Source organism: Phragmites australis, chromosome 9 (genome assembly GCF_958298935.1).
Source record: "Phragmites australis chromosome 9, lpPhrAust1.1, whole genome shotgun sequence".
NCBI lineage: Eukaryota > Viridiplantae > Streptophyta > Magnoliopsida > Poales > Poaceae > Phragmites > Phragmites australis.
In genome coordinates, this window is record NC_084929.1 from 29620033 (window position 1) to 29636771 (window position 16739).

At 42.3% G+C, this 16739-nt stretch overlaps 1 protein-coding gene and 1 pseudogene across 1 annotated transcript; both read right to left on the bottom strand.

Annotated features, from left to right (window-relative positions):
• Positions 1-8741: 8741 nt before the first annotated feature.
• LOC133929061 (uncharacterized) lies at positions 8742-12982 on the bottom strand. The gene is made up of 4 exons (XM_062375654.1): positions 12380-12982; positions 9809-10291; positions 9130-9642; positions 8742-9006 (listed from the first exon to the last, which is right to left on the bottom strand). Exons 1-4 carry the CDS (start codon positions 12884-12886, stop codon positions 8923-8925), a joined length of 1587 nt encoding a protein of 528 aa, XP_062231638.1. The 5' UTR covers positions 12887-12982; the 3' UTR covers positions 8742-8922.
• A 1646-nt stretch (positions 12983-14628) lies between these two features.
• Positions 14629-16021, bottom strand: LOC133928129 (phosphoserine phosphatase, chloroplastic-like; annotated as a pseudogene).
• Between the last annotated feature and the right edge of the window lie 718 nt (positions 16022-16739).

Consider the following 16739-nt stretch of genomic DNA (forward strand, 5'->3'; position numbering starts at 1 on the left):
GAACTCATCAATATCGGATATCCAATTTGAATCACTATAACCCTCGAATACTGATGGGTACCTAGTATAGTGAAGTCTATAATTCAGAGTGCCTAGCAAGTAGCGCATGACTCGATCAAGCGCATAACAATGGTCATCACCTAGGTTGGAAGTAAACTGGCACAATTTACTCACAACAAATGAGATATCAGGCTTTGTAGGTGCATGAATGATCCAATTATCTAGGAGTATATCAGTTGATCCCTAGCAATCATTTTATTCTTTCAAAGTATTAAGTTAGGATCATAAAGTGTTGGAGCGATCTTGTTGTCCATGTAGCCAAAGCAGCTCAAGATCTTTTCCACATAATGGGATTGTGAAAGTGTAATCACATTCTCACATTTGATCAACTTGATGTTTAAAATCACATCAGCCTCTCATAGATCTTTCATATCAAAATTTCGAGACAAAAATGACTTAACCTCATTAATCACATCAAGATTTATCCCAAAAATCAGTATGTCATCAACATACAAGCACATAATAACTTCCTCACCCCCACCATGGTGATAATACACACATTTATCAACTTCATTAACTGCAAAACCCGCAGATGTTAAAGTTCTATTGAACTTCTCATGCCATTGCTTAAGAGCTTGTTTGAGACCATACAAAGATTTCAGAAACTTACATGCCTTGTCCTCCTGGCTTTCTAATACAAACTCATTAGGCTAATCCATATAGATTTTCTCATCCAACTCTCCATTAAGAAAAGTTATCTTAACGTCCATCTGATGAATGAGAAAACTATGTGAGACAGCCAAAGAAAGTAATACTCTTATCGTGATCAGTCTAGTGATAGGTGAATAAGTATCAAAGAAATCTTACCTTCTTTTTTGGTATAACCCTTGGCCACAAGCCGAGCCTTATACTTTTCGACATTACCATCAGGCCTAAGCTTCTTTTTAAACACCCACTTACATCCTACAAGTTTACAACCATAAGGTCGATCTGTGACTTCCCAAGTCCCATTGGTGAGAATGGAATCCATCTCGCTACGAACTGACTCCTTCCAGTAGTCTGCATCTGGAGATGCATATGCTTTTGAGATAGACTTGGGAGTGTCATTTATAAGGTACATAGAAAAATCATCACCAAAGGATTTTATTGTCCTTTGTCTCTTACTCCTTCTTGAAGCTTCATTGTCATCCTCCTCAGGAATTAGCTCATATGTATGTTCAGAATACTCAAGTGGTATGGTAGGTTCAGGAATTATCTCAATGGTTTGACTAGAAGTGTTATGTATATTCTTCATACGAAAAAAGTTCTCAAAAAAAGTAGCATATCTAGACTCCATAATTGTATCGACAAACATGTCAGGTACCTCAGATTTTACTACTAAAAGCCTATAGGAAATGCTTCAATGAGTATATCCCAGAAAGACACAACCCATTGTTTTAGGTCCTAGCTTGCGCTTTTTAGTTATTGGGATATGACTTTCGCCACGTATCCCCAAGTGAGCAAATAAGACGGTGATAGTTTTCTCCCTTCTCATTATTTATATGGGGGTTTCTCCTTATTCGTAATAGGAACTCTATTTATAACATGTCACAAAGTCAACAAGGCATCCCTCTACCATGCCTTAGATAAACCCATAATGTCTAACAAGGCATTAACCAAGTCAGTCAGGGTGCAGTTCTTCCTTTCGGCTATCCCATTTGATTAGGACAAATAGGGAGGCGTTCTCTCATGAATAATTCTATACTCCTTACAGAATAAGTCAAAATCACTAGAGAAGTACTCTCCACCACGATCTAACCTAAGTCTTTTGATTTTTCTTTCTAGTTGATCTTCAACTTCTGCGTTATAGATTTTAATGTAGCCTAGAGCCTCATCTTTTGATTTCAATAAGTACACATAATAAAATTTAGATGCATCATCAATTAAAGTCATTAAATATCTTTTTCCACCATTCATCAACACACCATGCATCTCATATAGGTCTGAATGTATGAGTTCTAATGGTGCAAAATTTCTCTCCTCGGCTGCCTTGTGAGGCTTATAAGGTTTCTTAGACTGCAAACAACTTTGGCACTTAGAACCTTTAACAATGAAAAAATTTGGAATTAAATTTAAGCTAAAAGTTGAGTCATAGAACCAAAGTTTATGTGACATAACTGTAAGTACCAAACACTAGCCTCATCTCCATTAATATTACCACATATATGATTCACAAATTTATTGCAGAAATCATAAAGGAAAAAAATGGAACAAGCCTCCGCACTCATAGCCTTTACCAATAAAAAGTCCATGTTTAGACACAACTACTTTATTAGACTCTAATACCACCTTAAACCCGTCTCTACAAAGAAGAGAAGCGCTAATTAGATTCTTATTTATTGAAGGGACATGATGCATGTTTCTCAGCTACACAATCTTTCTCGAAGTAAACTTCAGATCTACTGTGCAAACAGCATGAATAGAAGCATGAGACCTATTCCCCATTAAGACGGAAGAATCCCAAGTGATCTAATAAGAAGAAAACATTGAAATGTCAGCACAAACGTGTATATTAGCCCCAGTATCAATCCACCAATTGGTAGATTGATTCACTGAAAGAACAATAGCTAAATTACAATACCCATTAGCTCCATCTACATTGTTACCAATGATCACATTGACAGACTTGGTGTTCTTTCCTTGATTAACCTTTTTCCCTTTGCGGTCTTGGCAATCATTAGCCCAATGGCCAACCTCGCCGCACATGAATTAAGGTTTATCATCTTTATCCATCTTCTTCTTAAAGTTGGTGGTTTGTTTAGCCTTGTTATTTTCCCTTTGAACTTGCCGTTAAAGGACTTTTGCACCACATTTGCACTAGATTGTCCATCACCTTCTTTGTTATGCACATTCTTAGCCTGAGCTTTCTCCTCAATATCAAGAGACGCGATCAGACTCTCAATAGAGATTTCTTGTCTCTTGTGTTTTAGAGCAGTGGAAAAATTCCTCCACGAGGGAGGTAATTTGGCAATGATACCCACAACCACAAACTTGTCGGGTAAGGCACACTTTTGGAGTTCAAGTTCCTTTACAATGAATTGTAACTCATGAGCCTGCTCGACTACCGACTGATTATCAAACATCTTGTAGTCATGATACTGCTTCATGATATACAGTTCACTGACTGTATCTGATGCACTAAATTTTGCATTCAGTGTATCCCACAACTCCTATGCGTTCTTAATGTGTATGTACACATCATAGAGACGATCGACAATAGCACTAAGAACACATCCTACAAAAAGTGTGTTGGCTTCCTCGAATTTCTTCTCCTCATCAGAGAAAAGAGTTCCTTCAGGCCTGCCAGCAGCAATCCAGTAGCAATTCATAGACGTAAGCCACATAGTGGCTTTGATATGTCATCTCTTAAAGTGCACATCGGTAAATTTATCCGGCCTCAGTGCATCGACAAAACCAACCATCGTTAAATCAAAGTGCCTACAATAAAGTTTTTGGATTGTTGGAAAAATAGCACTTTCAGATTTAATTTAATTCAATTCCTGATATAACATGAATAAGAACTTATGTAGATAATCAATATCGACTAGGTTTCGACTAGCTCCGACTAGTCTTGACTAGATTCGACTATTACTCGAGTAGGGTTCGACTAGCTCTGACGAGTCTCTATTAGATGCAGAGGTCCTTGTGATGTCGATGAAGTGGACGACGACGAAGATGATGAAGTAGTCGAAGTAGATTGCGATGATGTAGAGGAAGCTGATCGTGAGCAGTCGCGATGAGCGCTTACCAAAAACCTTATTCGCCCTCGCCCGGTGTAGGATCTTAAGAGCAACGGGTTTCGGAGTCCTGCTCTTTTGTTCGTCGGTGCCATACCGGCGCAGCGAGATAGAGTAGACTGCAGCGACACTATCGGACTCAGTTATGCACCACGATCAAGCTCTTAACTGACACAGTTTTTATATATTTATCTGTTTGCTCATGCAGCAAAAAGAATAAAACTACAAAAAGAGGTCGCACCTGGGCAAGCAACTGGACCCGTTTTCGATGGACCATTCATACAGGTGCAGTGCGTCCACGCCCGCCGCCTCTGCCTTCGCTACGGCCCAGTGAGGGGAGATGAGGCGAGCGAGCGCGTGTTCTCCTAGTTCTCTCTTTCACACATGCTAAATGGGTGAAGAAGAGAATCCCTTCTAAGTTGGTTTTACTCCATATCTACTAGCATTGTGAGACTAAAAGATTACACATCCACCTTCATATAGTTAGACTTTTAAGATTTATTTAAAATTACATAAATATAATGTGTCAAACCCATATATTCTAGCAAGGGCAGCCGCGCAGGGCACAACCAGCTATTCTCGTACGCGCCTAAGAACGGCGAGAGGTCCAAGTAGTACACGGTGGAAATCAATGGTGGAGCTTGGGCCGATTTGCAGCAGGGGCCAATGAAGCCAGATGGGCTGTAGCAAGGGCCGAGCTCAAGATAATATGTGGGAGTGGGCATAAATTCAACTAGAAATTATCCGTTACTCTAAAAAAAAAAAACTAGAAATTATCCGCTAATAGCTAATTTTATTGGGGTACGGAGTTTAACCTAGACTGGTCTCCACTGAGATCCGCCACTGGTGGAGATAGGCGCCGAGGACCACGAAGAGGATGGCGAGGGGCGAGGGCCGCAGCGGCGAAGGCGAGTCCCTGCTGGTCCTTTGCAAGATCTACCAGTCGTGCCCCTGCACCCGCCGCGCCGATGGGCCCGCACCGAAGCAAGCTCCCGTGAGGCGGCGCCTCCTCGCTTCTCCCGCGCCAGCTCCGCCGGCCGTCTGGTTCTTGGACAAGGGGCAACGCCACGGCATCCTGCTCTAGCGAGATGGAGTTTCGTGGAGTCTTCACCACGTACGACGGGTGGCTCTGCTGATCCTGACCGCCTGTGGTCGTTTCCACGTACGATGTTGATTATTGCATACAAGGGCCAGCGTCTCTTAACTGATGAGAGTGAACATGACTTAGATCTCAGCATCTTTTGAAGTTCCTAACATGTTTATTAGTTGCTGGAAAAACAACATGTTTTATTGTGACATGACATCTGTAACTACTAATCAAATGATCTGGACAATGTGTCGGACAATACTCCAAATACTAAAAGTTAAGTGCTTATTCAATCGGGATTGTTTTGGGGTGTCTATTCAATCTCTTTATGATTTCTCTTTGATTGAGCTAAAAACTAACTAATAAATCGGAAATATAGATTAGCGAAGCGGAAAATCGTTTGCCAGCCTAAAAGATCAAGGAGGCCTTGGTATAATCAATCTCTCACCCAAAACAAGTGTCTCCTCAACAAATAGTTATTCAAACTATTAAATGAGGGCAAGATTTGACAAACTATGTTAAAAAAAACAAATACCTTAAGTAAAACACTCACACAGGTAAATCAGGAGACTCTCATTTCTGATTAGAACTAATGAAAGCTGAATAACAATTTCTAAAATGGGGCTCATTCCGGATACAGAATACCACCCAAACTAGATTTTAGAGAGATAAATGGATAAATGTTACTCCACTTAGTAAACAATATCTGTCGCTTTACAATATTGTAAGACACAAAAATGTCACAATGGCGGAGGTGATGAGCACAATATCGTTTAATATATCTTCAGCAAACCTATTATATGTGATAAACTAATAGCATGGCACAAATTAGTGAACAAACTAGTAAACATACAACTTCCTCAAATAAGAGATGTCTTTAGATGGAACCTACATGCAGACAGTGGATTATCTATCCAATTTATATACCACCATATGATTAAGGCTAACTCTAGCAGAGCCCTCAAAACCGATCGGCATCCTTGTGCGCTACTATAGAGCTTGGATTTGAGGCTATTGCATCCCTGTGCGCCACTCCAGCAGAGTCCTTTTCCACTGCTACAGTGATGCGACAGGGGCTACATACTCCAAATTTGCGGCACTCTCTCCTCCCTTAACACTGTTCATAGAGGATGATTGTGGGACTGAAGGGAGGATGAGAGTAATTGAAGGTAGAAAATAGGGTAGTTGTTAAAGATAAAAAATAGAGAATACTGTAATAGTATTAGAGGATGTTGTAATAGTATTATAGGGGATGAATTTTTAAATATCTGATGGAGATGACCTAACAAAGGAATATCCTTTTCTAGCAATTTTTTGTGGCAACTGAAAATTCCATTAAAGATAAAGATCTTTCTATAGTAGTTGATAAAAGGGGTCACCTTGACCAAAGATAACCTAGCAAAATGGAACCGGAACCGAAATATCAAATGTGCTTTTGTAATCACAATAAAAATATACAACACATCTTTGATTGTTTGTTCGCTAAATCAGTCAGATGAGTGGTCAAAATAGCCCTAGATATAAACACACCGATAAACATTACGCACATGGTGAGTAATTGGCTTAAGGGTGTAGGGAAAAATAAAGAATCACATCTTTATTGGTGTAGTAGCTTTATATTGGGTTGTATGGTTATATCACAATGATACTACTTTTAAGAGCAAATTTTGCTTCGGACTATGTATTAGTATAGTTGGTGCACTTTGAACCATCTTTTACAACAAGTGCTATTTTTAACCATATATTTCACGCTAATATTTCAATTTGCACCGTGTTTAAAGAATGAGCTTTTTACCATGCTCATGTGAAGAGCAGTTCCATCCACCTCAGGTCATCAGCTCCACGTATTCAACTATAAAGCCTATGTGTACTCTGACCCTCTTATACATGTTCGTTACGTCCACTAAGAACATAGCATTACATAGATAGATGGCAGCAAGATAGACATGGCTGGGGTGGTCCGGTGGTGCAGGTGGCAACTTGAGAAGTAACGACAGCGAGGTAGATATAGCTAGAGAGGAGCGTACATGTAGGTGATGACTTGAAGTGGCGGCATCAATGAGGAATACAAGCAGATGTCAAAATCTGCGAGCGGCGGTATTTGGACTCTGGAGGCTGATACAGAGAGACGACTCTAGCAACTTCAGGCCAGAGTGGGAAGCAAACAAGAAAAAATGAACAAAGAGGAAGAAAGCTAAACATGAACGGGCAATCAATCTTCCGGTCTTTCCAGATGTACCTATGGAGCTGAGGTAGGTTAAACTGCTTGCCAGTCAAAAGCTAAATCCTTAAACATAGTGCAAATTAAAAGCTTAGCGTAAAATATATGGTTCAAAATGATATCTATTGTTGAATATGGTTTAAAATACACCAAGTGCACTAATACATGATCCAAAATAAATTTTGCTCTACTTTTAACAACAAAACGAGCACTTCTTTTTCACAGCCACTCTTCAGAACGACATATTAGCTTAGGCACTTGAGCTTACTGCAGAATAGGGGTGGCAATTTCCACCGTCGGGTCGGGTCCCCGTGGGTTTCAAACCCGACGGGGGCGGGTTCGGGTGCAAAAAAAACCCCGCGAAGCTATCGGGTCGGGTCCTTAACTCTGGTCGGGTTCGGGTTCGGGTATGTTTTTTCACCCGTGGGTGCCACCCGAAACCCCACCCCACCCGCCCGCACGCCCTGCCCCGCCCGCCCGCCCCGCTCTGCCCTACCCCGAACCGCCCGCCCGCCCCGCCTCGTTCCGCCCCGCCCCGCTGCACCCGCCCCGCTCGCCCGCCCCCAACCCGCCCCGCCGCCGTTACACTGTCGGGTTTCGGGGGCGGGGGTGGTTTTGCGCCCGATATGGATTTCGGGTTCGGATCGGGTTTGACGAGTCGGGTTTCAGGTTCGGATCCGTTCCAGCAAAACCCGACGGGGGCAGACCCGTTGCCACCCTTACTGCAGAAAGAGTAAGAGGGAGGGGTGTTGCACAGGACATGCTAACAACTAGAGACTATTACTATGGAAATCGCCAAGAATAGATGACGAATTAATAACAGACTTTGCGACGTTGGATGGTGCACTATTTATGTAGCGGTTTTATCTTTAGGCTTTTCTAATTCCTGTGATGTTCGCTAGCAGTAGCATATTGTAATAATAAACCAAGCTAGGTGTATCGTATGGTGCGGAGGCCGGAAACAAAGTTTCCATTATCTTAACAAAAACTAAAACTAACTAAACTTTTGTTGCATGTGACAACGCAAGTTCGCAACACTAACACCGTTCTAGCTAATGGCCCTGTCCAAATTGGCCGATGTTCACCGTACTCAGCAACCAGCGAACCAAGCATGATGTATCTGCAGTACACGGTTCAATTGCCAGCTGATCCGAGATCTATCGTTACTATCCAACTTTTAATTTTCGGGGGAAGAGATACCTTTATTAGCGTGAAATATATGGTTAAGAGTACAATCAAGAGCAAGAATTTGCTCGATACAAAGCGGATGCGAATCGCGCCATCCCTCTTAAGTGCTTGATCCGCAACCAAATTAGATTATGTAATGCACGACACCGCGCTAGGTGTCGATCTGTCCTAAATTGCATGCGCACAACTCCTTTCAACCATGGAGTTTCCGGTACATTTCAACCATATGCCGTGCCAATGACTGTTGCCCCGATGAAGCATACCGAATAAATGCAAGGAAACAATGTTTGAAGGTGTAGTTTATAATCACAATGCGAGCGGATGACAAAATTAAAGTGTGTGTAAACATTCTTGACCCAACTTTTATTGTATCCACCAGTGTAGCATAGCACCAGTACTTGAGTTATAAAGGACACATCCCTCGTGTAAAAAAAAAGCAGTGAATAATTTTGCAGAAATCTAGACACCAAAAAGAATGAGCAACTCTAGGCTCAGGCTCATGCCAAAGAACGAGCGGTCACAAGAAAAACCGATGAAATGCTAGTATGATCATTGTGCAATTGCTTCAGCGAGAAAAGAACAATGGAAGAACGCGAGTCTACAAGGGAAAGAGAAGTTACTTCGGCTGCAAAACATTTCACGACAAAATCCTACATGGGCGAGGAGAAGCTGAACTGGATTCCGGTCTTTCCACTGTCACACTCAGCTTGTTTTAGAATGTAACAGTAGTTCACCTGGATAACGATAGGACAACATGATGTATTGATGTTAGTCTTGAAGCAGTCAAGCGGACATCTATTTATCGAAATCAAAAGTTTAAAAGAAAGAAAAAAGAAAAAGAAAAAGAGGGAGCATACCTCCACTCGGAAAAGTTTAGTGGGCAAAATAATGCCAACACCTGCAGAGCTCCTAAATGTGCGCCGAAATTCAGAAACTGAGAACTTCTTATACTCACCCTCCGACAATTTCGCAAGGTTCCCAACAGTGAGAAATGCGTGCCCATGTATTCCAGCATCTCTAAATAACTTCAGAGGTAAATCAAAAGAAAGGTCAGCGAAGGCGGAAACAGTGAGATCACCTCCTAAGTAATCCCTTCCTAGAGGGGCAGCAGAGCCACCATCAGATTCGCCAGGGACAAGCCTCTGTGGTGCGGTTGGGCCAACTCCTCTTATTCTGAAACCCAACAAGGATGAGAGTCCGCTCAAGCTGCAAACCGGAGAAGAATGACCTCCAAGGTAAAATCTATCAGGCACAGGTGAAGACGAATCCATGAATCCTTTTCCTAGTGGTAAAATGACACCTGCTCCAATGCCCACATTGAGAGCAGAATTATAGAATCCCAAAGGCACAGCACCACGAGCATCAAACTCCTGAAGCAAAGCCAACAATAACATATTTGCAAGAAAATGATGGTGAGAACTGAGATGGTCATATGATAACTTGATAAGTATACATCCGATGAAATTTCTTCACACATGAATAGTGCGGAATAACCAAGCAAAATGTAGAAATTATGAAAAAGGACAAGGGAATAACCTGCCGAAAAAATTTCAATGCTCTGCTATCCCATAGACCGCCAACTTGAGAAGTTGACAGAAATGCATATCCTTTCGTTGGCCTGAGATGTGAATCCCTTCCATCAATCTTGTATGTATACTTCAACGCAGACAGAAGATTATGCCCTAACTGCCTCCTTATGGCCTCCGATGAGACACGTAATGGATCAGTTAAAGTACGCCATGTAAGGTTATAAGACAAGTCATGGTTCATGGTTGAAAGCAAACCAAATGAAAGGCCAAGTAGGCGCTCCTTGTATGATGAAAACTTTAGCCAATCTTGTGAGGACAATGATGCCCGGGCCATCAACGGTGTTGGTATTGTTTTAAACCTTGGGAGGGAGACTCCAATGCCAACCTCTGATGTTTGGTCCCAACCATACGCACCTGAAGCATCCCAGATGTCACCATAGCCAAACAAGTTCTTCAACTTGAGTGACCCTTCCAATGACCAAGATTTTGCCTATAAAAGTAGTGAATACTGTTAGGAATATAGAGTCAATATCCTTTACATATACGTTATTAGAGACATTTCCCTTTACTCTCTCATGTACTCTATATATTGCCCCATTGGAGCTATCATTGAATACAAGTTGTTATTCCTAACAAATACACGGTCATGCATCAAGTGTGGAAACATCTCGAATAGGTAGCAGAGCTCATCAGAATGCATCATACAGTTATCAAATGGTGTACTGAATTTTCTTTGCTCTTATTATGTTGACAATACGAGCTCAGTAAGCATTTTCTTTCCTCTTATTATGTTGACAATACGAGCTCAGTAAGCATTTTCACCTGTAATTTTAGAGTTATACTAAAGTTTTGTATTTGGTACAGGATAAAATGTTAACTACCTGAAAAAAATAAGTTAATTCTAAAAAAATCAATTAATATGTTTTTAAATTTCGAGGATTGAATGAGATTGCTTATTCCTCACAAAACAATGCATCCCAGCCAATGTTTCATTTTTGTTGAAGCCCAGTAGAACCTATGCTCATGCTTAGCAATTATATCTTTTGAATGGCTACAGGGAAAAGGGGAAAATAACGAAACACAGAAATATATGCAAGTACAGTTTGTAAATCAATATCCAATTGCAACATTTCTATGCTGAATTCCAACAAGTGAACTCACGGCTTGACTCAACCGAAAAATAGCCCTCTTGATTGAACAAAATATCCTCTGTGCTATTGTCTTGGACCAAGTGCCAATATGTTGGGATGGCTTAGACCTCCAACTGTAGGAACTAAGTATCCGTTGGAGGCTTAAATTCCCAATAAACAGATAAACATACTCTTCGTATTTCTATCAACCGATGAAGATTTATAATAACTTGAGCTCAACAGTTGACCGACAAGTGCTGTTTACAGTAGAACAATTTGGCGACTAATTATTGTAAGCTACCAGTTTGGGGAAACATAAGTATAGCCAAGAACATGGATGGCCAAATCAGTATCCAATAACTTTACTTTTGTGTACAAACTTAGATTTTTCATGGGTCCAAACGTAGTATGGAAGTAAATTGTCCAGTGAACTTGGTATTGGAGGCAGAGAAACTAGAGCATCCACCTGCAGATATTCCCATTATTTTGTTCTGTTCAGTACTTCAGTGGATGAGTTCCACATAAGGCATATCCAGTAAACAACAGGAAAGATCAAGGGATCAAAAGTGTAACTGAGAACAGGAGTACGTAATCAAATGGAGTAATGGACTTCCACTATCAAGCTCAAGATTGGTTATATCATAATATAGATATGTGTATTAGTATTAACATACCGATATAATACGTACATTCTTTTTGTATCTTCATCTGCTCATCAATTTCATTGTTCAGACTCATGCAATTTAGCTCCATTGCACTAAGAGCATCAGCTAAGAAACTAAAGGAAACACATATGCATTACATTCAACCAATAGTTATCCATTAATTTCCATGATAATTGTACATCAAAATGACAACACCATAAATTAATTTGGATGAACCAGTATCTAACTCAGTTCAGCAGGCTACTGTCATCATCGGGTTGATCCTATACAACTAGGCACCGTGTGGAAGTTAAAAGTCCCCATTGTACTTATTCAGTGACTATTTTTTGTTCTTTTTTTTTCTCGGAACTCAGTGACTTTTTTTTACATACTCGTGATAGGATAGCCTTTTGAAGCATTTGTCCCCCCCCCCCCCCCCACCCACAGTGCAATGCGCCAACTAGTAGGAACACTCAGAACAAAAATATAAAATTGACATAAGAAACATTTGGGAAGTCTGAAGGTGAATTGATCACTATAAGCACGTGTTATATACTCATATTCTTGTTTTAGATGAAGGAAAGTATTATATACTCATATGCACAAGCCATGAATGATCCTTAGCTTGCTAAATGCATAAGAAGAGACAGGTACTGAATCCCAAATACTTCCCTAATAATGGACATTACGAATCTCGATCCTGATCCAGGCCTCACGATACTAACCATTGCTCCAAATTTTTAGCCACGCGCAATTTGACCAACGAATGCAACCGCCACACAACCGAGCAAGAGGAGAGCTAACCTCGGGCTTGGAATAGACGCCGGCGGTTCCCGTGACGGGATTGGCGGCCTCGACGACCTCGATGACGACGTTGGTGGTGCCGGGCAGCTCGGGCGGGCCTGCGTCGAGCGTGATTTTGACGGCGTCGAACACGTCGAGCCGGTGCAGCCGCGCGCTGGCGACGCTCGCGGCGCGGAGCAGGTCCTGCACGGTCGGCGCGGCGCGGAGCAGGTCGGCGACCTCCGCCTCGATGAGCTCGTCCCGCGTCTTGGAGTTGCCCTTGATGGCCACATCGTGGACGCGGATCCCCACTGGGTCTGATGACAGACGCCGGAACACGGACTGCACCCTCTCCCGCTCCACCGCCGCGGCCGCCGGCCCTTCCAGCTCCTCCTCCTCCTCGTCCACCTCTTCATCCTCGCTGTACTCCTCGGAGAACTCGGCATCGGCTCTGGGTTCTACGGAGGGCTCATGGGGCTCAGCGTCCTTAGGGTGTTGGTCGGCGGCGGGATCGGCGGCCGCTGCCATGGTTGAGGTTTGGGGAAAGAGGAGAGCGGCGGTCGTGTTTAGCAAGCTGTGCTGCTGTGCCCCTGTGCCGAGAAAGCCAAATGAGCTAAAGAAAAATTACAAAAACTCACATGATTGAGGTTTTCATTTACCCATTTACAAGAATTTTTAGTCTAATCTTACATCTACAAATTTAAAATATTTTTAGATACCCTTTAATCCATATGTCATTTTAACCGTCATACGTATACGTTATATGGCCGTAGATCCTATTATGTGGTTTTTGTTGGCTCGTCCAGCGTGGCAAGTCTGCGGATTGGCTTATCTTCGTAGCTCCCACGACAATCAGCCAAGTTGACACGATCAACTCGATCACCGCAGCTACGATCAGCATGATCAGGTCCTCTGCGTTGGGCATATGATCGACACTGGTCAGTTCAGCGTTGGCCAGATGATCGACGCTGGTAGAGGGGCGCTAGGTGACAAGCTCGGGAGTTAGGAATGGAGCGATACAGTGGAATCGAGCCGTGAGAGCTATGGAAATAAGTCAATCCACCCACCCAGCACGCTGGACAAGCCAACAGAGGCAACGAAGCAGGCTCATGACCATGTGGCGCATATGTGTGACAGTTAAAGTGACGTATAGATATAAGGGATATCTAAAAATACTGTTAATTTATAGGTGTAAGATTAAACTAAAAATTATTATGAATGGGTAAATAAAAATCTCCTTATCATACAAATGGATTTTTACAATTTTTCTATTAAAAAAACTCAATCACAGGAAGAGGGCCCTCTTTGGTTTTTACTAGCATCGAAACTGGCTGACTAAAAAACTCGATAAAATCAGTTTTTCAAGAAGGTACTAAACCTGCGAGCACTTCAGATTCGAGCCAGGAAGAGGCTCAGCCAACCGAGCGATATCTCAATATCAGAAAGTCTATTAGCTTATCAAACTAAAATCATGTAACGATGACATTTGGCGGTACAAAACTTGAAGCATTCATCCCGCTAACTTTCCGGGTTAACGAAGGATTCCATTAACCTACCATCACAGACGCAAGACAGAAGGCAATGCAAGACGAAGTCCACCTGCACGAGTCAATCCCAATACAAAGCTATTGATATGCACTCTCGATTAAACTGCACAGGTCGGATACTAGTAGTCCGACTGTATACATCTCAGTATGCAAAGGCCTAGATAATTTTTATTCTACTAGTTAAAGATCCGTGCGATACAATGAAAGGCAAAAACTTCTAAGAGACAATATAGTTGTTCCGTGAAACATATATATTGCTACAGAACAAAATTCAATTTTACAACGCAAAACTGATTGATATATAAGAAGGGGTCTGCATAGCCCGGACGGCCATCGGACGCTCCCTCCCCCAAAACAGGCCACCGCAACATACAGGATCTATTTGTGCAACATATGTTATGCATGGTTGCAACATAAATATGATCTAGTCTCTAAATGAGATTTGAAAAAGAAAATCATGTTACCACGATGAAACACCAATATCAGATCTTGCTTTATGTACAAGGATTTTTTTTTACAAAAAAAGCACAAAAAGTACAAAACAAATCAATTGCTGTTCTATTAAAATTGCAACAATTTAGAAGTTCATATGCAACGATCAGAATCAACGGCCGCAACATTTATATGAGTTGCAACATCCAAAACTATCAGAATAAATATCCGTAATACAGCAATCAGAATGGACATATACAACAATCAGAATCAACATCCGCAACACAGCAATCAAAATGAACATATACAACAATCGAAATCAACATCCACAACATCAAAATTCAGCTCCCTAGAATGAAACCAGAAAGCTACAGTCAAACTAAATAGATGCAACATCCCAAATCAACTAATGCCAAAAATTGATCGCAACATCTCACATTTGCCCATGGACAAGCTTGCCTTTTTATCGGATCCCCTCCTCTGCATCCAGTGAGGTGGCTAAGGCTCATCGGATCTAACAGCGTGTGCCCTGGCTGTAGCTCACTGAAGCAGGGCAAGAAGACACCCTCACAGTGGTCGTCATCGTGCTCCTCGACCAAATTTTGCTGGAGAAGCGTGTGCGAGAGAGCTAAAGAGAGAGGGGGATGAGGGAGGGCAGAGTGCACAAGCAGTATGTATATGTTTGGAGAGAAAGGAGAGATCGAACGACGAGCGCACCAAACATGATAAGGAGCTAATGCATGCAGCAATCGCACCATGGCGTTGCATAAGGAGGAAGCAGATGAGACGAGGAAGGGGAAAAGGCAAGGAGAGAGGAGAGAGAACAATGAGTGGATGAGGATGGATGGAGGTCGAGACGTTTCATTGTGTCAGCTCGTGGTTCCCTGGCCTCGATGAGGAGCAACGAAGGTAAGCTGTCAGATTAAAACGATAAGGATCCCACGATGGATGGTGCGTCCGACGCATCGGACATTAGACTTGTAGCATTATTGATATAAGAATTATAAGTTCTAGCACTACCATCTAAATTAACATGAAGATGAGACTTAGGTGAGCTTACCTTGGCGGCCTCTTCTCTAAGCAATCGTCAACTTGGGACAGAGATAGCTTGATCAAGGACAGCCTGGCTACCAATGCCTCCTCAAACAGAACAGTTACTGTCATTGCCCTTAGAGCATTAAGCCAAGGTTAGCTCTTCTGACAAATTTAAATGCAATAAAGCACTATAACAACCCAGATGAATTACTCGCAGCATTACTTCGCTATCCACTCGGCAACGGCTTGCCCTACATCGCAGAAATCAACGAGCTCATCAATACCCTCGTCCAGGCAGACCATGCTATCAACATCGAAACATATTGCATGGGCATTGCGTCAGGTCTCAATAACCCCTGAAAACATGCATGCACGCAATAAGTATGTTACTTCAAATATAGCTACATAGTAGGTGTTATCTGTATCGACCTTTGGAAGGCTGGCGATTGGCAAGACCTGGTGAGGAGTCCTTGGAAACCTCTAGTGCTACTGCCACCAAAGGACGAGCCTTGTGAAGTTTAGCAGAACAAAATAATGGGTTGGTAAACCGAACTGTCACTTGTGAAGCCGATGGTGGTCGAACTGAAGATGAACCATGAATAGACAGAGAATGCCTTAGGCTGGCAAGTACATGGATTAGATCAGCCATACCGGTATCATATACACCTGCAAACCCAAGAAGGAAAATTAAATGTGACAACTAGCGACACTTGAGTTAAGGACAATGGGGGATTCAGCACTGCTTTGTCAAGATCCGCCCTTTTCTCTTCCAACTTGTTTTGATCGCTTTGCAATCATCAATGAAAATATAACGGACAATCAAGGAGACTAGGCAGAGTCAAGAGTGATCCTAGTGGTACACGTGGAGGTCAAGCAAAGCATCAAAGATGGATGAATACAACATGTTGACGAAGTCAAGCGAAAGGGATGCCGATGCAAGTGACAAGGCGGTCCGAGGGATCGGGAGCGGGAGAGACTTGCTGGCGGTCAGAATCGCAAGACGGAGTACACGTATTGACATCAGAGCGCTTGCTGAATGTGTAAGCAAGTGGCGTGTCACTCTTTGAGAAGCGTGCATAGGTTTCGCGGTTTAGCCTCAAAACTGTGGGAGGACTGGAGGAGTACGTGACACCATCGCGAAGCTTACGTCGAAGCGAAGCTAAGTCATGAAGGCGTTATGGCCATCTGATGAATGGAGAAGAAAATGGACCAAAATATCCTTAGTGGTAGGTAGGAGTGTATTACATGAGAGGGGTATTTTGGGAAAAATTAGTAAACTTAGGGATCAAGTTTTCTAAGTCTATAAATAAATGGGTAAGGCTAGAGAGAGCTTTAAACCAGCCATTTGAGCCTCTTGTGCCACCCAT

Bases quoted from the DNA above. Each gene is read 5' to 3' on its own strand.
- LOC133929061 (XM_062375654.1), bottom strand. From the start codon at position 12,886: ATGGCAGCGGCCGCCGATCCCGCCGCCGACCAACACCCTAAGGACGCT. The intron at 10,292-12,379 runs GTTAGCTCTCCT...CTACTTTTATAG, and splicing joins GCGTCTATTCCAAGCCCGAG to GCAAAATCTTGGTCATTGGA. The intron at 9,643-9,808 runs GTTATTCCCTTG...GCTTTGCTTCAG, and splicing joins CATTGAAATTTTTTCGGCAG to GAGTTTGATGCTCGTGGTGC.